The sequence below is a fragment of the Corapipo altera genome, unplaced genomic scaffold (assembly GCF_003945725.1).
Source record: "Corapipo altera isolate COAL_440 unplaced genomic scaffold, ASM394572v1 78, whole genome shotgun sequence".
Classification (NCBI taxonomy): Eukaryota; Metazoa; Chordata; class Aves; order Passeriformes; family Pipridae; genus Corapipo; species Corapipo altera.
In genome coordinates, this window is record NW_020884904.1 from 3,125,240 (window position 1) to 3,149,291 (window position 24,052).

The 24,052-nt window shown below is 42.8% G+C and overlaps 1 protein-coding gene across 1 annotated transcript in view; it reads right to left on the reverse strand.

The window, feature by feature from the left end:
* Positions 1–12,787, reverse strand: part of SWAP70 (switching B cell complex subunit SWAP70) — a 39,242-nt gene extending 26,455 nt beyond the window's left edge. Inside the window, exons 1-2 of the mRNA XM_027651251.1 lie at positions 12,588–12,787; positions 4,020–4,160 (exon numbers count right to left, since the gene is read on the reverse strand). Coding sequence (XP_027507052.1) covers positions 4,020–4,160; positions 12,588–12,686 — 240 coding nt within the window. The 5' untranslated portion in view covers positions 12,687–12,787. The remainder of the gene's footprint in view (positions 1–4,019; positions 4,161–12,587) is intronic.
* Positions 12,788–24,052: the final 11,265 nt, after the last annotated feature.

Consider the following 24,052-nt stretch of genomic DNA (forward strand, 5'->3'; position numbering starts at 1 on the left):
TCATCCAACCTGGCCTTGTACATTGGCAGGGATGGGGCATCCACAACTTGTCTGGGCAACCTGTTCCAGTGCCTCACCACCCTCACAGTAAGGAATTTTTTTCCTAATATGTGATCTAAACCTACCCTCTTTCAGTTTGAAGCCATTCCCCTTGTTCTGTCACTACCTACTCTTGCAAATAGTCTTGTCCCATCTTTCCTATAAGTTCCCTTCAGGTGTTGGAAGGCCACAGTTAGGTCACCCCAAAGCCTTCTCTTTTCCAGGCTGAACAATCCCAACTCTCTCAGCCCCTCCTAATATGAGAGGTGCAAGAAACACGGGTCTTGAATGAAACACCAACTAAGTGAACAAACACCCTCTGGAAGAAGGGCTAGAAGCCATGTTTCCTTCTCCTTCCTTGTATTTGTCAGCGCTTCATCCCTTGGCTATTCTTGCTTGTGCTTTTTCTGTCTGTCCTCCCCACCCTGCCCAGTGAAGCCTGACTTCTTTTCTAGAACAGCTTCTCCCACCCAGATGATGAGTGGTTCCACCTTGGTAATGTCCTAGTGGTTATGCTACTCCCGAGGAAGACACCAACAGGCTGGGAAACTTCCTTTCCTACAGCCACCACCTGGCAAGTGCTCTAGGCACTGTAAATAAGATGGGATGCCCTCTGAGCAGCTCATGTTTTAAGGCATGGCAGCAATCAGTGACCACAGGGAGACGGGTGGAGAAAGGCACAGGCCCTGGCTGGGCAAGTGCACAGTTCCTGCTGACACAAAAAAGTCAGACTGCACTTGCCTCAAGAACTCGTGTCAGAGCCCAGGTCACCTGTTACTGCCATCAGGACTATGCAGCAGGTCAAATAGGAGGTTTCAGAACCATTTTGCCACAGGGGAATAGGTTCTTCTGTGCCACCAGTCCCACCTTAGACGTATAAGTCCTTTTTACAGACTTGATTCTGAAAGGGACTTTGTGGAACCCACATGTCATCCAGAGCAGAGGCACTGATTAGTAATTATTCAGGAACAATGATTACATCAGCACACAAGCCCCAGCTTTCCAAAAATATAACAAGCATTGGTAGTGTAACTAGCACTCATGAAGTTGCCTGGAAGGTTTAGAACAATGTCCTGCTTTGTCTCCCCCCACTACGACTCTCCCTTGCTATAAATAAGGCCTGCTGTAAAATACCACCATTGCTATCGTTGAAAAGGAAACATTTTCAACTGGTATTTGAAGATATAGATTGACAATAACAGAACATGCTAAAATATAGTCATGAAACCAAGGAAAACAAATTATGAAAAGATTATATTGGCAAATGATAGCTCTCTCCTGAAAGAGACACTCACAGAAGAAGGTAGATTTTGTTTCAGATGCAAGAAAACTCTAGATACATTTATCTGCTAAGTAACAAGCTGTGTGATACTGGAAATCATCAATTAGGCAATACTAATTATTCAAACTGTTTATTGAAATTCCCTATGTGGATAAAGGAAATTAGTTGCAACCAATTTACCTCATTTAACTACCTTGTCTTTCCTGACAATTGTGTCTTTCTTGACAATTTCTTTGATTCTATATAAAGAGGCTTTAGTGCAGAGTAACACACAGCATAAGCCAGCACCAAAAAACATAAAAAGCTACAACTGCATTTAAGAGTATAACAGAAGTTATTTCCAAAGGTTACAAAGTCCTCCCAATAAAATTTGTAAGTCACGGTTACATAGTTTTAAAAGAGTTCTAAGAATTCATTATTTAAACACTTTAAGAATATCTTAAAGCAAAATATCTTGAGATCAAAAAAATCTCTCTTAAGCAGGTGGCTCTTACTCAAATCAATTAATTTACCACAAGATGTCTGACTGAAAATTGAGAGGACTTCCTCTGTATTTGGTGCTATAAAGCATCACTCCTTTAGTAGCTCTGCTCAGTAGCACACACTAAGAGCATTTCTTCTACAATCACCCCAGCTAAAAGAACAGATTAAGCCTTGGAAGAATGAAGAAAGAAGGAGTTTCTTGTGTGCTTTTTTGCTTGTTTGTTTTAAACAAAGGAGACATGCTGTGAACCAGTGACTTCATCCCACTGCAGGATGTTTTCTGGTACTGATGTAAAGTCATCTCTAAAAGAAGAGATGTCATCGTCAAGATTTTTCCCATCCAAAAAGACAGCCTTCTGTCAAAACAACTTCACTAATTCTTAATAGTATATATCTAAACTGTTTACAAGCATTTAGCCAGGATTAAATAACATGAAGTTACAGGTAATTTAATCCTGTTCCTTAACATTTTCATCCTTCAAGATAATGGCACGGGTTTATCAGGCAATCATTGGAGGCCTAATCAGTGTCTGATTAAAACAACACAAGAAGCTATATGCAGTCATGCTCTTTCCTTTCATGAGAAAGCAAGGTAGCTCCTCCTTCGTTTTCACCATGGAATAAGAAGGTGCCCCGGGGTAGCACTGCAAATTCTCACTTACTTGCTTATATAGGCGGGTCTGTTGTTTTCAAATTAAAATGTTATTTACATGCAATTGCTCCTCATTTCCTTAACTATTTTTCCTATAAACACCGTTTAACAATAAAGCAGTTTTATATTTGAAAAAGCCTTCCATATCTCTTTTTTTTTTAACCTAATGACTTGCTACTGCCTACAAACAGTATAAACCAACTGTGCTTCAGCCTTTCCCACTGTAATCTTTTGGTCAAAATAAATTAAGGCCTTTTCTTTTTTCACAGAATTTTTATCTAAACTGCTTGCTCTCTGTTGAACCTTACGGGAGCTCACACTGCCAACATGAAGCAGAAATGAGATCACAACTTCTTAGGGACATAGCAAGTCTTCAGCATGTCTCAAGACATTAATCTGGTACCTTTTTATGTATTAATGGCCAACAACTCCCACACATCAAACAGGACACTCTTGGGGCGTCTCTCATACTCTCTGGGTACAAGAGAAACACACACTAGAGAGGCAGAGGAGCTGAAAAGTAAGTCTTGGATAGATATGTTTCTACTACTTCCAAGATGCCAGACTGCATCATATACATGTATCACATTTTCCACCAGTATAAAACATAGAATAAAGAAGGAGCAAAATTCAGCAAATCAGGCTAAGGAGTTTCCATCATCTGCAATTGCTGCTTTGGGCTTTTTGACAGTGCGTCAGTTCAGGACTTTTTAGTACAATAAAAGAAAGCAAATATCTCTGTATCTCTGCAGCCACAGTATCAAAGCTTGAGGGTTTCTGGGGTTGACCCCAAGTGTACGAGAAACCAGTGGTATTGAAGCTCATATTAGCACTATAATGTGGGCTGCTTTTTACTGTCCAGTGCAGTAACTCAACATTAGCTCTCACAAAAAGAGCAGGAAGATAGTTGCTTGGGTTTTTTTAACTTTCAAACCCCGTGACTAACTCTCTTAGAACACGATGGAGAGGAGAGCAGGGGAAACCCTGCTGGCTTTACAGTAGGGTTTCCCCCAAAACAAGGCACAGTAGAAGAGTGAAGAGCGCTTAGACATGAAAGGAAAGAACTTGCAAGACAAAACTTAACATTGCTGCCTGATGTCATCCACTGTAACTTATCTGAAAGGATGTACTTATTAGAATACCTTGTGAAGAACATTGAAGATATTTTTGCCCTTTTTGTTTGCAAAGGAGTCCATGACAACATTCTGTTGTAGCTGTAGCATAAAGTAGGACAATCTACAGCTCCAAGACCCTTTCTGATAAATTCAAGCTGAGGTGCTTTACTAATATGAACACAGTTCTGCATGAACACAGCTTAGACAAGGGCCAGATGTAACAGGAAACAGAAAACAAGAAGAGAAGAAAGAAGTAGAAAACAGTGCACCCTTCCATTTTTAGGCACAGGCTCTCCAGAGTACCCACCCTATCATGACCCCATACAGATACACTCACCACCAGTGTCTTCACACCAGCACGCTTCCTGCACACACCAGTTTACTGCAAAGACACTCCAATAACAACAACTGATAAAAGAAAAAACAACAACAAGAATTCAAAACTTACCTTTTCCAAGATGAATTTGTTCAGGTAAGGCATGTAACCCTGGTTGGAAACTGGCCCTTCATCATCGTCCCTAAAGTGCTCTTCCAAGGCCACCGGGTCGTGGGGGACATTTAACACTGTACACAAGTTGTGAGAAAGGACCTATGGACAGAAGAGAAAACAGAGACACTGCTGTCAGCCTTAACCACAAGCAAAGTGACACTTTGATGTCAGCACAAGTTCTGCCCCATGAATTTTTGTCAAAAAACAAAACATAATTAAAACAATGGCTTCAGACAGTTGCACGTTTCCAGAAGCAGAGCGAGCACAGAGAGGTCCAGTCCTACAGCACTGCAAAGGCAGCTACAGAAGCTCCCCTTTGTACACATATACCCATGTGGCTGAAAACCAGGAGAGGCATGCAGAAACACTGGAGCAATACCTACAGAGTGAAATCAGATAGCTATGGAAAACAACCACAAACACCTAGCCTCTGAAATTATAAATATTTATATCTACTGCAAACAGAGAAAACAACTCAACATGTGCCTTTAGTTTACAAAGATGTGACCACTCAGATTAAAGCATTAACTGTGGATTTCTCTCATCTGCTTTTGGGCTGCTTCTCAACATTCACCCCACATTTCAGCTGGCAAATGAAAAGTAATGTTACAGAAAGGGGAAGGGTTTAGCCATGCTTCTCAAATTTTTATTTTAAAAAGGTATTTGCATAAATTATATCAAGAGCATAACAGCCACCAGCACTCATGTCTGTTATTCAGAAATTACCTTCAAGAAGAGACTACACACTTGACTAATTTTAAGGAAGTGCTGAGTTACTGAAAACTAATTGGTAGCCGACACACCTCAACTTCTTCAGCTTGAGCTGAGCTTTGCACACTCAAACCAACACCTCAGTGCCAAGAGGAAGGCAGAGCTTGGGCAGCAGTGACTCCTGTGCCACTGGCACTTTCCCCAGAAAAGGCAAAGCACCATCCCTTTTGTTGTTCACACTGTCTGGAATCAGGTCAGTCCTGCCCACCATGTCTTCCCATGTCTTCCCTGTCACTGGGAAGCCCTCTCCCTTGGCATGATGCAGAGCTGAGCCTCTGAAGACCATGTACCAGCTACATGAACTGGGTTAAGGATTTAACTTCGCATGCCCTGGAATGGCCTGTATGGAAAAAATGTACCAAAGGCAAAAAATACAGGTAAAACAAAATTAAGCAGAAGTAAAACAGATCACATCTTTTGAAAAGGTGTGCTGCTGCTGGTATTATTTTTTTTAAAACAACAACTGCATGGAACAGACTGCAACTGAATTTTGGCATATGTTTTAGTTTTTCATAAAATTAAAAATAAACAAACAACAACAACAACAAAACAAACAAAAAAAAAAACCCAGACCCAAATGATGCAAGTAGAAAGCAGTAAAAAAATGTGCAGAAAATTTATAAGCATGTCTGTTTAGGTGAGCAGACATAGAGTGGTCAAGATGGAGTTAGCTGCAAAACAAGAAGTGAAAGTCTGAAGTTCTCAAAGCCTAGGAAATCAAACCAATGCTACACACTTAAAATGTCTGGGCTTTCCCCCACCCACCTCCCTCCTCCTCTCCCCCAAAAAGTACCCTTACTTTTCTTATGTATGATAAGGAGATATGCAGAATCTAAGTTAGTTAGCAGAAAATTCTACAAGGATAGCCCAAAATGCATGATTAGTTCAGAGAAGAATTCCTCTCTACATACCTCCAAAGTTAAACTTTCATTTAGAAGAACAGACATTTCCATGAGAAACACATATTTTCAACGATGAATGCTAGCACTAAGGCATTGGAGCTAATGAGGTGTAAAAGTTTTAAACCACTTAAAACAGCAGCATCGGCCATACTACAACAAAAGCTGTATTTCAGAAATCAGCAAAATAGCATTTAGAAGTCATCACATTTCACACTACCCTTCATCAACAGTGTATTTTCCTTCAATCTATCCTTATTTCTAACCACCACATCAAATCAAGTATTTGAGTCCATGTGATTTACATATAGGTTGGGGGAACATACTATCATGTGTGTTTCTCCTTCTATTTAAGGCTTCTGTTGTTATTCATAGAAGCCTGAGGGATTCTTGAATTTCTGAGAGATAGAGATGAACACCATTTCCCAACCACACTGCAGTTGCTAGTACTATAACAAAAAAACCCACTCCGCTAATAAAAATATCCTAAAAGCATAACTCATTTAAGCTTACTACCAAAGTAAACTAAAAGTCTCAATAAAATACTTTCTTATCACGTCCTTTCTACCTATTTCTCTTCTCCTTTTTTCAGCCTGCTTGCTGTGCTTGGACGGTTAGAAACCTAGGTGGTTTCCACATTAAGCAAGCAATTTACCAGGAAAGAATTCCACTTTCAATGATTTTCTAATATCTGCCTTATCTGCGATCTCTCTTGTGCCCAGTGCTCTCTTTTCATAGCTGAGGAAATTCCTCGGTGCCTGCCAAAGCCTGCTGTTCTCCAACGGGGCCAAGCGCCAGCTGAATTCTTCAGTTGCAGGGTAAGCCTGAAAAATTCTGCACTGAGGTCTCGTTTTGTTTTGGTTTGTTCTCTCAAAACACATTATCTGGACTATAAGATACTCTATTCTAATGAACAACTTAAAAAACCCAAAACTAGATGAGCACTAGATTTACTGGGGTACAAAAAATCGCCTTGTCTTGCAGAAACACCATGAAGAAGTTTTCCACCACCAAGGATTATTTCCCCCCCTCACCATGCCCACAGGGTTGCTAGGCAGTTTTTTCTTTCCTCACTTACTATGCTCTGGATGCCACATTTAACAATCTACCTTCATGCCAGAGCCAACTCCTACCCCAGCCCAGGGGCTCATCTCTGTGCTGCAGCACATGGGTACAGAGGGTCCCTAAACTGGAGTCCATGAGACAGCACAAGCAGCCTGCACAGAGTTCATGACACCAGTGTACTCCAGGTGCCATCCCTTCATTTTCCTTGAGAAGTTTTGTAACAAAGACGCCTAGTGGCATCCCATCTTTCCCCGGGGAACACTGAAGGTGTTCTGCTCTAAATACAAATATCCAGATGAAACACGCCAGCTAAACACCAAAGGTCATCACAGACTTTGGATTTACTTTATTTATGGCCCCTTTCATGTTGCTTTACATTCAGCTCGACTCTGCCATAGCTGCTCCCCTCTGAGCTCCTGTTTTCCAAAACTTCAGCACGTGTTGAATTGTTACCATCTGAGTAGTTCCATTTAACCATGTTTGTAAAAGTGACCTGTGTTTCTACAGGGAATGGGAAGATCTGCTGGACAACTTATTGCTCAGCAACAAAAATTTGGCTCAGATGACAGTAGGAGCATTACCAGGGCAGACTAGTCCTGCAGCGTCTGTTGTCGGCTTCTTCAGTGTTTTTTTTGTTTTTCTTTTCCATCTGTCAAGGGGGTCTTCTCCTCCCCTGTCTCTTTTTCAGATTTTAAAATGTTGGCATCACAGAACCCGACAGCTCCATTCAGAGGCTTTGTGTGAATTCATTCCAAGACATTCTTGGCTCATCTCTCTCTGACATCCATGTCAGCAGCCAGCCAGCCAAAATAAGGCTACTCACAAGTGCTTTCCCTTTTCCTTTTATGACCAGTGTGAAAGTAGCATCGAATATGCCCCTTGTCGGGGTCTCATTATTTAGCACAGAGGTTAGTGCAATAACCTCTTTCCCCGTCACACGAGCGTATTCCAGCCCAGCCTCCACCAGCTCAGGTTCACCCACATCACCTCTCCGTTCCTTCTTTTGCTCCCTTCGCCCTTTGGGCACTCACAGACCCCTTGTCACCATTTCCAACAGGCTCACTCTTCCTCTTGCCAACATTACCAGCATGCCCCCTTTGGCCCCCAGACACATACTGGTGCCAGTCTGCATCTGTCCAGTTGCCGAGGGAATTGCCTTTCTGTCCTGCAGTTCCCAGACCTTAGGAAAAGCTCTTTGTAAACATACTCTGTGTACTGCACCCTTCTTCTACATCTCCCCTGAAACCAGTGAACAGAACAGAATCACAGAATCAATTAGGATGGAAAAGACCTCTGAGATCATCAAGTCCAATCTTTGACTGAACACCACCACGGTACCAAGTGCCACGTCCAGTCTTTCCTTAAACACCTCCACGGACAGTGACACCACCACCTCCCTGGGCAGTCCTTTCCAATGTCTGATCTCCCTTTCTGTGAAGAAATTCCTCCTGATGTCCAACCTAAACCTCCCACGGTGCAGTTTAAGCTCTTGTCCTGTTGTTGGTTCCCTGGGAGAAGAGACCGACCCCCACTTGCTACAAGCTCCTTTCAGGTAGTTGTAGAGGGCAATAAGGTCTCCCTCAGTCTCTTTTGCTCCAGGCTGAACACCTCCAGCCCCCTCAGCTGCTCCTCATTGGACATGCATTCCAGAACCTTCACCAGCTTTGTTGCCCTTCTCTGGACTCACTCCAGCACCTCAATGTCCTTCCTGAATTGAGGGGCCCAGAACTAGACACAGGACTCGAGATGTGGCCTCACCAGTACAGGGGAAGAATTACTTCCCTAGTCCTGCTGGCCACACTATTTTTGATACAGGCCAGGATGCCATTGGTCTTCTCGGCCACCTGGGCACACTGCTGGCTCAAGGACAAAGATTAAACAGGCCCATTTTTCCACTGAGAGCTGCTCCCCTTAAGCACAGTCTCATGGCCCCATCATTTCCTAACGCCCCCTGTTTTGGTCTACAAGTTGCCTTGGTTTGCCACCTCCTATGGAAGAGGAGCATCCCTCTTCTCACACTTCACCAACACGATTCTTCATGGAATTCCTCACACAAACACTTCTGAGCCCCGTTAAGAGCACAAGAGTACGACTCTCTCATAGTGAGTCACAGTGACTAATTTCCTACCACCCTTCACTGCTGCACAAAGCCAATTGTCCAGCCTGGGTCCTGCCCACTCGTCACAGGCTCTCACCCCTGCCACTGCCTTGCTACATTGTTCGAGGTCTTCCTCTCCCTTCGGACCATCCCTCTCACCCCTGATTACACCCCTCTTCCTCTTCCCACCGGCCACTGACTTCACATTTAGTAGGAAGGCAAAACAAAGATAAGAGGTATAATAACCCTATAAACACCCCAGATATGAGAAAAGACCAGTTTAAATTTTCTAAGCCTAATGACTAATTTTGGTCACCCATACATCACGGGCCCAAATGAGACAGTATTTTCACAAGTGGCTCACCATCCACATTCTGTAGGTATCACACCAGGAATCCAAGACCCTAGGACTTAGAAAATCCACCTCAAAGTAGCACATAAAACAAATAAATTCACTTCCTAAGCAGAGACGAGCCACAAAGCAACATACAAAGAGCTTCCAGAGAGAGTGTAAAAACTAATTGATGTGTATTCTTTCCAAGACCCGATCACACACACACACTACAAGCAGTTCTGCTGGCTGTCAAGTGCAACTATATTTAAAATCACAGTGTTTCAAAACCCAGATGAAAAGAGGATTTAATGTTGGCATATTACAGAAACTTTAAAAATAAGTCAGTTTTAAAACTGCAGATTGCAGATGAAATTGGATTTAAATATAGGAGAGGAAATATTGGCATGTAGCTCATGCTCAAACCACAGCAGCAGCTGTACCTGCATACACAGAACTGACACTTGAGCCTTGCTGTATCAGTGTCTGAATGTGCTGAAACACAGTGACAAAATAATGACTGTGTCCAGATTTAAAGCTGTAATTTAAGAACAGAATACACAAATGTTTCTGCTGGTGTAGATAAAGGGCTAAGATCTGCAGCCAGCATAACAGTAGAATTTCTGAAGATTACAGATCAAAAAAAGTAAAAAAAAAAAAACAAAAAAAAACCAGTGCATACTGGAAGAAGACAATATTCAAAATTACACAAAGGACTGATTTGACTGTCCCTTCTCTCAGCAGCTCAGAACACATACAAAAGATACAAATGGATAAAAGACATCTCATTAAATCCTTACTATTCCAAGCAAGTCCTAGTTTTTCCTCCAAGCATTTGCTGTTTCTCCAGACCCAACTGACTCACCTCCATCCCTTTGCTCCAGATGTATTAAAAAAAAAATGTGTGATGCAAACCCTTCATGGTAGGGTCTTAGCTACATAACACACACACACTCATTCTTCTCATAGTATTTAAAGAAAATTATCTATTTTAATGGAAGGCTCAAAGATCACTTCTAGGCAGAGTAACTAGAAATCACTGTCTTTAACAGTGAAACCTGTTATACTTAGGAACGTCTGTGCAACATGTGGCAACACCTTATACTGGATTACACAAACCAAAGATTCATTGTCAGTAAGTTTTGTGACGGTGAAGGGAAGAGTTCAGCAGGCTACAACACTACCATTCTCAGAAAAAAATATGATTTTATTATATTTTTAAAAAAATGAGTTCCACTAAATTATTAAACATATTTTCCTAATGTCACAGATCTCTACTAACCTCTTTATCTCCAAGCACCATCTCTCCATTTTATGAGAGTGCTTATCTTCCTCGTGATAATGTGGATGAGAAATACTTTATTGTGAAACACCCTCTTAGTACAACATACCTCAATCAGATAGAAGCTTCTCTTTGCTGCCCTGCCTGCCCTTTCCAACACACCCATGTTGGAAAAACATCCAACACATCCATGTGGGGTTGCTGCCATCATGCACACCTTTTCTCCCAAGCAGGACTATCAGTTTGACACCACATTCATCATTTGCCACAAAAAGTCTATGGAAGAACAACCCCTTCCTGTGTCTCCCGAAAACTAATTCTTGGTGGCCAAAGGAGAAGGCAGCAGCCTCACTTCAGACTTGTTTCTGCACTCCCAGATCCTCCACTTGACACTTCCCTCAGGAGCCTTGATATCACAGACAGAACTGCACAGACACATAGAGCCCCACTTTTTTTTCATCCCTTCTCTCTCACAGGCAGATGGAAATACCAAAACTGTCCAGGAAGATGTCTGATAGGTAAGAAGGACACAAGTTTAATTTCCATCTCCTTTTCACTTTTTTACCTCTTTTTAAACACAAGCATTTGTAGACATGGGGCTGTAGTGAGACAGCAGAGCACAACACTGTGCTTCAGTTTGGAAACACAACTGCTGCTTTAGTCCACCTGGGCCAGTCAGTGATCTTAGAGGAGAAGCAGCAGAACCAGCCCATCAGCATTCTGGCTGCTTCCTTAGCCATTTCATTCAGCCCAGCACCTGTGGACCACGTTGCAGCTTTCCCACAGCCAGCACAGTATGCTGCAGACACACTCCCAGGTGAGTGCACTGAGCACACGTATCGCATCAGTGCACACAAGGTGTGGAAGACAGCATGACAGGAAAACAGGATTCCTTTAAAAAGCAGGACAATGAAAAAAAAAAAAAAGCCTCTCTGCAACCTGCCTCAGTTAGTCCTGTAACACTGCTACACAAATACTCACTTTCACAACACCACCTGTAAAAGATTTGGGACCTGCACACGTTTGCAGCCTGAGCTCAGTCAGGTCTGGCCTCTCGCCTGACTCCTGCCCCGCAGTCACTTCTGGCCAAGTTCAGCTCTATCTCACGGCCCGATCGCCCCGAGAGAAGAAAAGGAGAAGAGGAACAGGCTGCTTGCAGAATGCTGCCTGTTCTGGACACTCATTACATAATTCTAAAAACAAAGTTCATTAGCTACCAGCCACACTTGGAAATGCCGCCCACAGGACGGCCACTCACAGAGTTAATCTCGCGAAAGGCGCCAACTTCGGCTAGTTGCTGCGTCCCACAAAACCCCAGCACTCAGTACAAGGACCCACAGTCCCAAACGTCAACAGGTGTTGCGTTCTTATCCAAAATATTTATTTAGCCAGATTCCTGCTATTATTCCCAGGCCAAAATGGTTCCATAAAGCAGGGCCAAGACGGGACTGGATTCAGCGAGCTGCCTGAGAGCTCTTTTAAGAGCACAAACACTACTTCAGCGCATAAGCTAAGGAAAGAATGGCACAGTTGGAGCCTCTTGACTAATTCTCCTGTTTATATCCAAATAAGAGGGCACTGTGGAACCTCGTCCTCCCCTTGGCAAGCTGTGAATTTCACTTGGACGCAGCCAACCCCTATAGATGGGACCTTGTGGCTACCCCACAAAAGATTTTGGCCAGAAAGGGTACCAAGGACATGTGGCTGAAAGCGGACCAGAAGCACAACAAGGGTTTGTGCACTGACATCTCGGGGAGGACGAAGCGCTTGCCTGGGCTGAATGAAAATCAGCCTGCTCGGGCTCCAGGGGGGGTCCGGGCCAGCCTCCGGCGGGACGGAGGCGCCCGGGGGCGCGGGGACAGGCGATGCCGTGGGATGAAGCACAGCCCGGGTGGGGAAAACGCAACGTCCAGCCCGAAGGGAGCTCTGAAAGCGGGTGCCCGTGCCCAGCCCGGGCAGGTCCCAGCCCCGTGCCCCCAAGTCGCTGTGCGCGCCCTCGGTGGGGACACCCCGGGCCGTGTCACGGCCCCTCGCACCCCACCGGGCCCCGCGTCCCCCGGGATCGCCACCCCGCGCTTGCCTTCAGCTGGGACTTGGAGACCTTGCCGCTGCGGTCGAGGTCGAGGGCGGTGAAGGCGTGCCAGATGGACTTGAGCAGCTCCTCCTTGAGCCCCACCATGGCCGGCCCGCTCCCAGCGCCGCTCCCAGCGCCGCTCTGCCCTCGCCTCCGCCGGCCCCGCCGCGCCCGCCCCGGGGGCGGGTGCTCGGCCCTGCCCGGCCCTGCCCGGCCCCGAAGGCGCCGCCCCGGGAGCCGCGTCCCGCCCCGGCGGCTCAGCCCGGGGCCGAGGGAGCCTTCAGGGGACTCGCCCGGTGCCCCTCGAGGTCCGCATGGCCCTCGGAGTCGAACTGCACACCCGCCCTTCTTCGAAATTTCTTTTCCTCGGGCTCACTGCTCTCCAAATCTGTCTTTGCTGTTGCAGTCCTGCCTTGTTTTCTCATTAGGAAATTGAGGAGATACACACAGTTAATGAACAATTTTGAATTTTGTCCTTCGCTGTATGTTGTCCTTCTCAGTTTTTCCGATGTTGTACTGTGACGCGTGTGAATAAATTAACATTTGTCACTTCGCTGTTCCCCAATACTGTTAAAATGCCAGTTGGGATAGTAAATAAAACAGTCTTGTCCTGGTAATGTGTCACTAGATAGACAAAATAAGTACTGCATGGCATTGAAAACTATCTTGAACGTATCAGTGAGCCTGGTACTTTTTTTATCTTTCCAAATATTTCCCCTCCAGGCAATTGCGACTTTTGGGAGAATAGGAATACAACCGAGTCTATAAATTCCATTCACAGAAGTCTCGGGTCCAGCTTTCCCAGCAGGATATACACACCGAGGAGAGCAGCTTACCACTTGGAATCTTCCTGTCCCAAGACTGTCAAAATGCAGCTTGGAAGGAAGGCTGCACACAGCTGGAGAGAGTGAAGTGCAATCACAGTGCAGGGGGAGATCTAAAAAAACCTCCTTCTCCACTACTTCCAGAGCAGAAACAGGACAAAATGTGATCACAAGGAAGGAATTGTGTTGATGGGAGTTTTTTTAGGGTGGCAGGGTGTTTGGGTTTGTTTTTTTTTTTTGTTAACTCCTCTTTACTGCTGTGGGTTGGGAGTTAGTACTGGTAAGTACAGCTGCTGTGCTTAGAATTCAACCAAGATTAATAAAATAAGTTTATATGGCATTTCTGTTGCATGTTGCAGGAAAACCAACTTATTATTTATTATGTATGTGCTGTAACCTCAACAGCCCTTTTTTCTGTGTATGGAGTCTCTATTTTTCCAGCTAAGCGGTGTTGGTTGTCACACTTAGCCAAAAATACTTCTTCAGACACGCTTTGGAGAGAGAAATGATGGAATGGCTGTTTTCTACAACCTGACAGACGCCTTCAGCATTTCGATCCAAACAGCAAATACTACAAATCATGTCAGCAACACAGCCAGGATCCAAACCTCAAAGGCACTGAAGCCCTAAGCCCAAATGTCAGCCACCTGTTGAGACTTCTGTGAGCTTATTTTGCTGTAAAGGACAACGGGTGAGAAGAAGAAAGCGATGGTGGGCATGGACTAAACATCAGAATGTGCAAATCACTCTAATCTTTACTGACTGGCAGAGGCTGAGAAATAAGACTGTTGCATGCAATATTTCTTGCAATTGATGGCAAAGCTCAGGGTTTTCTGTTCATCTTTCTGCCTGTAGGAGTCGAACCCATCTACACTGCTTTGACTGCTGCATGTGACTGTCATTCATGGTGCCTAGCCCATGATGTTGTCAAGGTTTCACTTTCATGGATTTTAAGCAGAACCATTAAGATCCCAAACTCAAGACACATAAATAAACAAGGGAGGGAAAAATTAACTTTTGTCCAATTTTAGTCTTCAATTAACTGCATCATCAGAACAAAACCAGCACTCCAAGTGAAATAGTTCTGGCAGGGAGTTTGATGGTTGTTAGTACCAGGTGGCGCCGGTTCTTTATGATCCCAGTAAGAAAGGTACTCAGACTCTGAAGTGTTACTTAGAATATCATTTATTGGAGCTAACATTATAATGGAGAGAACAGTGTGGATAACCTTACATTCCTTGAGGTGCTGGGAACCCGGAGCTGTGCAGCATCTCTGAGCAAGGTGCAGCATGTCACACAGATCCTTCCCCTGGAAAAGTTATACCATTTTGGTCATTCAAACAATTACAGGATTTTCTTACAAGAAAACAACTCTATACATTGTTTCTACTGCCAAACAGAAAGGATGTTCACACCAGAACCTCTTGCTGCCATTTTCAGATGAAGAGCAGGACACATGGGATATAATCCCATGTACCAAGTAGGAGCTGCTCTCAAGCTCCTCTGGGACAATGAACCAGGTAACATTTGTCCCACACAGACCTGGAGTCCAGGCTGGACAGGCAGCACAGTTCAGCACAAGCTGGGTAGGCACAGGTCTGACTTACATGGATTGCTAATCCTCCTGGTACAGTGGTACCTGGACAGATGAGCAGATAGCTCATAGTCCACTGCAGGAAGTACTTTTAATTCTCATAGGTGATAATTCATAAAATTAGTTTTCCATATGTGGTGAATTGAAAACTAGAATCATCCACAGATTTCCAGTAATTTTTACTCTTCAATGTCTAGCAGAGATGTTGTAGTCTCTCAGTACCACAGTCAACAAACACAATCTCCCTTATTCACAAAACGTATTCTAGCAGCTTTTTGCCCCTCTTTTTTCTTAATGTCTTTCTTCATAATTTATTCAAGACTTTGGAATCCACAAAAAATTATTTATGCTCCTTCCTCAAGATGGATAGTGTGAGCAACACAATTAACATTAAAAATTATATTAATTAAATTTCCTAATGAACCTAATTTGCTAACATTATAGCTGTTAATATTACCAGAAACATCTTGAAATACATTAGCATTTCTTCAATTTGACCACAGCTATTCCACTTAAGAAGGAAAGAGACAACTTTTGCATATGCAGATAACCTAAAAATCTTACTTGGTAGCTGAGCACTTGTAAACATAGAACATCCTTATTTAAGTACATTAAAATATAGTTAGATAATGAAATGTCACTGAAGAAAAGCAATTAATGTAGTTCACACATCAATCTCTTAATGGCAGGGACTTAGTTTCTATTTTGAATAGAGTACAGTGATTTTTTGGCAGCTCGTTTTTGTAAAAACAATAGAGTAGAAAAATAAAATTAAACCAAAATGCCCTAGAAGTTGTTAAAAAACCCAACAAGAACAGCAACAAAAAACAACTGCCACACCCCCACACATAAAAACCAACCAACCAAAAAAACCCGACCAAAACCAACCCAAAACACCTGCCAAAACAACAAGAAAAACAACACCCAAAACCTGTGTGCAGCTTTTCATTTGCTCTTGATTCTTTTTGCTGACTTCTGTTATTCTTGATTTAAATGACAAGATAAAATGCTAAAATCCTTTGCCAGAACAGGATTTGTTTTCCACTCAGAATATAAATAGTTCCATTCAGGGCGCTAGGTTAGCAGTCCACGCTTAAATGTTTCATTTAAATGAGTGGTTTATATAAGCCTCAGCTGCTCCTGCTTTCGGTAGGTTAATCAAAAGGATATTTACAAGTTATGCATAAAACTAGTACATGATTTTAAATAGTCATGCTCATATTTAAAATTGTTTGTATAGGATTGAACTAACTGAGCAAAACCAGTTAAACCGAAGTTCATACGCAGACATAAACTCACTGTGGAACAAAACCATTTTTTATACTTACCCAAAATAGCTTTAACAAAGTTACAGGACTAACTGCATCCACACCCAAAGCCTGAGCTATTTTAAGCAACCCTTCTGTTTTGATATGCTAGTCTGGATCTTTGCTTATCAAAGACTTTACATTCTAAACCTTTGAAGATAAGATTGACGTGTAATCCATTAAACATTAATTAACAGCAATCACACTTAACATGAAACCCTTGATAGCCTACACAGACTCTGAATTACTTGCATACTACAAAAGTAAGCTCTGTTGCAACTTCACATAGTTCTGCTTTTCTTGAAAGCTGCCTGAGATCTCAGCAAATTTATTTTAAATCTGTGCTTATTCTCATTTTGTTTGCTCACCACAGTTAAAAACATGTCTGAAGGGTGCTGAGGAGATCAGGGAGGGAAAACTGGTTCACAGTCTCACAGAGTGACTCATGCTTTCAGGAAGGAGCTTTAGTTAGACCCTGCTGAGGCTCAGCCTTAAGAGGTCAATCACTTCTCTCTTGGTCCTCCTTGCAGAAGCTTAATTACTCCTTGTTAGCCAAATAATAAGTATTTGTAAAGGAGGTTCTAACCAGAGGAAAGATTACGCACTTGAACCGTTACTAATTTTGTTTTATGCCACTGAGTCAGTTAAACTGACATCAAGGAAAGAATTCAGGCACATCAGTAACTCAGTTTTCTGCTCATTGTTCGCCCAGAGAAAATCTTCCTGACCTGTGGCTAGACCAGTCATTTTCATTCTCCACAGGAAAACTAAATGGAAGCAAACAGAAATTGAAGACTATTAAGCCAACTTCATAGTAAATTCTATTTCCAGTATCTGCCACTTCACAGTGATGTTTCAGTAGAAAATAAAACTGAAGCAAATGCTAATGTTTGTGATCAATATTTTAGTTTCTGAACAGATTGCCATAAAACATCTCAAGGAAACATTGGGGGTCAGTGTAAAAAACAGTAAGTGTATTTGATATTATACCATGACCCAGTCCTCAAGCCATCTCGGGACTCGCTCTTTGTTATTTTAAAATATTTCAAAAATTTTATCTCTGGCCTTATACACATGCTTTAAACATTCTCAGTGGAACTATGCAGAAATTAAGCATGAAAATTGTTTTAGATGAAACAGGAAGCAGCATTAGATGCTGAATCAGAATGGCAGCTCAGTCTCTCCTACAAATAAAAAAAAAAAAAAGGTTAATTTTCCATTCACTTCCAAGAGTTCTAGAGCAATCTCTAAAGGGATTCCAGCAAAGCACAGCTACTTCATTATAGTTTTCTGTTATTTATACACATATGCACAACACATGCATTTTTATGCAAACTTGACAAAAGAAACATAATGAAGGGGTAAAGCATTAGGTTACCTTTCTGTTCCTCCCTGGCAACACACATCTTACTCTACACATGTAGCTGATAAGGTGTTTCTCACCAAGTTACAGAACTCACCGTAGAACAGAATACCACTGATACCTTACTTGCAGAAAGGAAGAGGAAATTAAATCCGATGTGTGCTGCAGTAACCACCTGATACCATGTTTTGGGATGGAAACTGGAAAGAGAAAGGGTCAACAGAAAAGGCTATTTAAGCAGGGTTAATGTGGAAGGCAGTCAATCAGAAGCACAGAGCGTTTAAGGTTGGAAAACACCTCCAAATATCACTGAGTCCAGCTGCTAACCCAGCACTGCCCACGTTCACTAAATCATTTCATTTTGCCAGAACAGGATTTGTTTGGTTCTGTAACTAACTAAACCATTTCCCTGAGAGCTACATCCACATGTTTTTCAACTTCCAGGGATGGTGATTCCAGCACTTCCCTGGCCAGCCTGTCCCAATGCCTAACAACCCTTTCAGTGAAGAAATTTTTCCTAGTATCCAGTCTAAACCTCCCCTGGCATAGCTTAAGGCCATTTCTTCTTGTCCTATTGCTGTTACCTGGGAGAAGAGGCCAAGCTCCAGCTGGCTACAACCTCCTTTCAGGTAGTTGTGGAAAGCAATAAAGTAATCCCTGAGCTTCCTTTTCTCCAGGCTAAACAACCCCAGCTCCCTCAGCCATTCATCACAGGACTTGTGCTCCAGACCCTTGCCCAGCTCTCCTGTGCCTCAATGTAGATTCTATGGTTTCTTAGAATAATAGAATCATGAGGGTTGGAAAAGACCTCTAAGACCATAGAGTCCAACCCTCTTGTAGTGAGAGGCCAAAACTGAACACGGGACTCAAGGTGGGGCCTCACCAGTGCTGAGTACAGGGGGACAATCCTGCTGGCCATGCTATTCCTGATCCAGGCCAGGATGCCATTGGCCCTCTTGGCCACCTGGGCACATACCGGTTCATATTCAGCTGCTGTCAACCAGCACCTCCAGGGCCTTTTCAACTGAGCAGCTTTTGTTTAATTGGCCTTAGCTGATTGATCCAGCCTTGACTCAATGTCTAGAAGACCAAAAGGAGTTTAAAATCCCATTTGCTAAGGCAAGGATCAAATATATGGGGAGATTCTGCCCTAAATATCCTAACACCTAAGTAGATGAGAGTGAAAAGAGGCAAGATGAAACAGCTGCAGAGGTAGAAAGATTACCTAAGGTTGGTGAGACTACTAAAGGTTGGAAATGGAAGGTATTTCTCCTGTTGTCCCCCCACTCCCCCCTCATCCCTATCCTGCAAAACACCTTGCCTAAACTACTTTCATTAGTGGTGCCTTCTGTTGTCTGTAATTCAATAGCTGAGCAAGGTCTTCTCCATCAGGATGCAGGCTGAACACACAGAACCTTTGCCTTTGCATAAACGGTAATTCAGCAACAGCAGCAGGTTTTATGTCCATTGGCCCACTTATCTGGCAGCAACCCTAGGGATACATAGAAGATCATTAATTAGAATCAGGCCAGTTAGTCTTTCATCTTGAAATAAATAGAAATCACTTCAGACCAGCGTGATTATTCAGATGTCATGCTAAATACTGATGTTGAGTATTACAAGGGAGTCAAATGACTGGCAAAAGGAAGACCTCTAAATCCAGTTCTCCAGATTTCTCAAGACTATCAAGAGTCTCAGTTCATTTTTAGGCATGTAGAACCTCAGATCTCTGAACAACATGTTAAACAGTAATAAACAAATTGCTTCCTGTTTAATTAGGCACAGCAATATTCTCTCCTCGGGTCACCTCCCTTTCCCCTAACCCAGTCCCATTATACTCTGGGAAGATAGCATCTTCATCCAATTCCAACTGTTCAGACAGGAGCAGGACCTCTGTTTCCTATGTGCTGTCCTGCCCAGTTGCCACTTCTTCCTGCTTTCTCTGTGCCGTGTTTCTTGAGCTGAGAACCTCTGCATCAGCTTGGCTGCCGTGGCCAGGAAAGCTGGCAGCACTCCCTCAGAGCGTTCCCACAAATTCTCTGGGTTTAGGCAGAGCACAGCCCTGCTTTTGACTCTTGCTTTAGACCGAAGTCCTCAAACCCAGTGACATTCGTAGGTAGCACACACACAGAGGGTTATTAAACATACAGACATGTTACAAACAAATCACACACAGTGACATCATGAGAGTGCATTTCCCAAGCCTATGGAACCAAAGAGGTGAGTGTGGATGAAAGACCTGAGCTACTGCTGGCAAGAGTGCTCAATCAGTACTGCAGAACAAGATAATGATTTCCAACAATCAGGGTCGAGTGTCATACCAGCACGCAAACACTTTAAAGACAAAAAATTTAGTGTACAGTTAACAATTTTGTCCAGCAGGTGTTGCTGGAGACTACAAAACACATTCAGCCAAGGTCCAGGAGGCCAGCTTTTGGGAGGGTGTCAAACACTGACAGTGCTCCCTTGCCCCAGATCAGCAAGGATTGGGTGATTAATTATACTTTTACTCATGAAATTTTTCAATGTTACAGTCTAAAGTAATGCAAGCTATGACATTGAAATCCTACTTTCAAATATATAAGCAATCCCTAACTCCATTTCTAAAGCTTGTCTACAACTTTATAAAAAAGCCAAGTTGACAGTAAGCTTTTCAGGTTCTACATCTTACTAATTTAGATCCATGACAGCCAATAGGACAACACAATAGTTAGAAACTGAAAAATGAACCCAACAAAAACCACAGAAAGGTCCTAGACAACTGCTGTGTGTCAAAAACTTAACAGAAACAAAACTAAAAAGGAGACAAAGATGACCATCACAATTTCATCTGGCTAAACCTGTGTGAATTCATGGCAAAAATTGCTGAAAATCTGATATATGATCTATGAAAGTAGAACAACTTCTAGTTATGCTACAGTTTCCAGCTGGAAGGTGCCAACTTCTCTTTGCAGGCACACTCCTTATCTGACTGTTGGTCTTCATGGCTGCAATACACCAGTATTTTGCATGACTATCACAGCATTGGTTTCTGAAAAAAGTATTCAAGTAAATCTAATTGTATTTTGACAGTAAGGGCATAAATAGAATTTCGTATGGTATTTGAACACCAGATGTGACTCGATATTTTTTTAAATATAGCATTTATGATTTAATAATAGTTTAGCCTGCAAACCCATCAATATTTCTAGAGTCAATGGAAAGGTTTGATTCACAAGATGAATTGTCTAAAGAGCGAATCAATCCTTGATACTTGAAATTCATATTAAGAAGCTGGGGGCTGTTAATACTATTTTTGTTTGTTTCCTACAAAAATTAATTTTTGTACAATTGGAAGACAATCCATTTACAACAAATAACTTAGATGGAACAATTTCAGAATATTCTTCTGGAAAGCAGCATTTGTCAGTGTTAAATGGTATCATGTCTTTGCAGGAAACTAATTCTGTAAGAGTTTTAGTCCACCACACCACCCACTCTTCGGGCACAAGATGCAGCAAAACTAAGCAAGACTAGGCAGGTACTGTAATGTATAATTAGAAGACAGAGAAAACAAAGGAGCAGACAAATGTCTAGTGGAGGTGGGGATATGAAATACCTGCTTTCAGGTATTTTTACATTCTCTTTTCTATGAGTTCTTCAAGAAGTCACATAGACTGATCAAAAAAGTTAAGCTACTATGCTGCATCTGTATTGGAGAGTTAAGCAAGATAAATTCATGAGAAGAATGGTTAAACATTAAATGCAGCTATTTTGAAGAACACATTTGCCACCCAACCCTAACGCTTGCTTCTTAAATTGAGATAAAGCTTTCTTCTTAGAGTGCTGAAGCTCATTTTATTACACTGAGCTTGGTAGAATTTCTTCAGCTGACATCTGACTTTCTACATTTTTGTGAGAGGTTAGTGGCTTGTTCTTCCACCTGAAAAGTTTGCTTGCTTAACTACATACAAGTTTTACCCAAGTCTTGTTTTTTTGCAATAAACTCGTAAGCTATTAAAAGTACTGTAAGATTGTTTCCATTAAAAAAAAAACCAAACAAAAACTCCATCAACGCCAGTAAAAATAGATACCACTTCTTACTCAGCAAGCATCTGAATCATGAATCACTGGATGCTGGGAATATTCATAGGAAGCATTAATACACACTTTCCAAATTCTCTGCCTGTTCCCACTGGATATCGTTGCAGCCTCATCATTGGCATCAGGAAGACTCATGAAAATTTGAGATAAAATTTCATCATTCTTACTTCCCCCATAATCTACATAAGGCTGAAGCTCCTTTTTTAAACATTGTCCTTGGCACATAGGAGAAAGTCACTTCAGTTATATGGCTTAAAGCTGGGCATCCTTTCCAGGGTACACAAAACCTATGACCAGCACTAGAATGGACCCATAGAATCCTTTAGGTTGGAAAATATCCTTAAGATCCTGGAGTCCAACCATTTAACTCAGCAGTGCCAAGTCCACGACTAAATCATGTCTGTAATTGCCCCACCCACACGGCTTTTAAATATCTCCAGGGATGGAGACTCAAACACTTTCCTGGGCAGCCTGTTCCAGTGCTTGATAACCCTTTCAGTGAAGAAATGTTTCTTAATAGCCAATCCAACTTCCCCTGGCACAGCTTGAGGCTGTAGCCTCTCATCTGGTCACTGGTTCCCTGGGAGAGAGACCAACCCCACCTGGCTACAGTCTCCTTTCATATATTTGTAGAGAGCAATAAGGTCTCCCCCAAGCCACCTTTTCTCCAGGCTAAATACTCCCAGCTCCCTCAGCTACTGATGAGACTTGTGCTCCAGACCCTTCCCCAGCTCCATTGCCCTTCCCTGGACTCACTCCAGCACCTCAATGTCTTGAGGGGCCCAAAACTGGGCCTGTAAAAACAGGACTCGAGGTGTGGCCTCACCAGTGCCGAGTACAGGGGGACAATCACTACCCTAGTCCTGCTGGCCATGCTATTCCTGATACAGGCCATTGGCCCTCTTGGCCACCTGGGCACATATTGGTTCATGTTCAGCTGCTGTCAACCAGCACCCCCAGGGCCTTTTCAACTGAGCAGCTTTCCAGCCACTCTGTCCCCAGCCTGTAGTGCTGCCGGGGGTTGTTGTGACTATAGTGCAGGACCTGGCACTTGGCTTTGCTGAACCTCATACAATTGGCTGAGGCCATCAATCCAGTCTGTCCAGATCCCTATGCAGAGTGTCCTGCCCTCCAGCAGACAGACACTCCAACCCAACTTGGTATCACCTGCAAACTGACTCAATCCCCTTGCCCAGATCATTAATGAAGGCATTAAACAGGACTGGCCCCAATGCTGAGCCCTGGGGAACACCACAGCTGCCAGCTGGATAGAACTCCATCCAACACCACTCTCTAGGCCCAGTCATCCAGCCAGTTCTTAACCCAGTCAAGACACAGCTCTATAAGCCCACAGCACTACTGCACATGGCTGGTTTGCACAGCAGTACTTGTGCTGATGTGACAGATCTCTGAAAATGGGTGATGCCAAAGTATCACAGGTAGATCAAAATTTTTTATGGTATAGGGTAAGAAAGACTTAAGTTCACTGATCCCCCACCAACTGGTATTTCTGACTGTTAAGTATGCTTCAAGAAAGGTGTCATTCAATGTAGACGAACACACTGCGACAAAACCATGTATTCCAAGTTCTCTCATTAACAAAACAGTACTATCATATAAAGTAAAAACTTAAAGGTTGTATCAATTTTACTGATAACTGCATATTCAGTTACCTAAACCAACCCTCTGGACTTCACTGTCGCATATGAGTCAAACTGAAAACTCTTAAAAATAAAAACTTAGCAGTTATTTTTTGCTAGTTGCAAAGCTGAATTTTATGATTGTCTGTTCAACACCTGCAACTGACTGATCTATTAAGCCTTTATTTACTGTATCTCTCTTCTTTACGTTTGCATCCACACCACAGAATGTGCCATTATTGTGTTCCTGAAACTATTCTAATTCCTCCCGCTGTTTTTCTTCCCAACTTATAAATAAGCAGTTCTCTTCCCATTCCCAGCAATCCATGAGTTTTCTTCCTTACCTCAGACCCAGGTCTTTCTTCACATAGTTTTTAGTCCTCCATCTTCAGTCATGGGTTCCACTTCAAATCTTCCAGGGGTTTCATCTTCCCCAATGCAATACCGTTCCTGAGGCTGCAGAGACAGACTGCTATAGACACTACACATGGACAGGGGTGCTCCTCTCCTAACTGTGTTATTTTTGTCCCACTTTCAGAAGAGGGAACCACAAGCACTAGGCATGAGAGGGAAGCAGATCTAATTGGGACTTGCCATAGTATAACCCTGACTCGATCTTTTATTTCCACAACTACGAAGTTAAATAAGTGTTAGACAGTG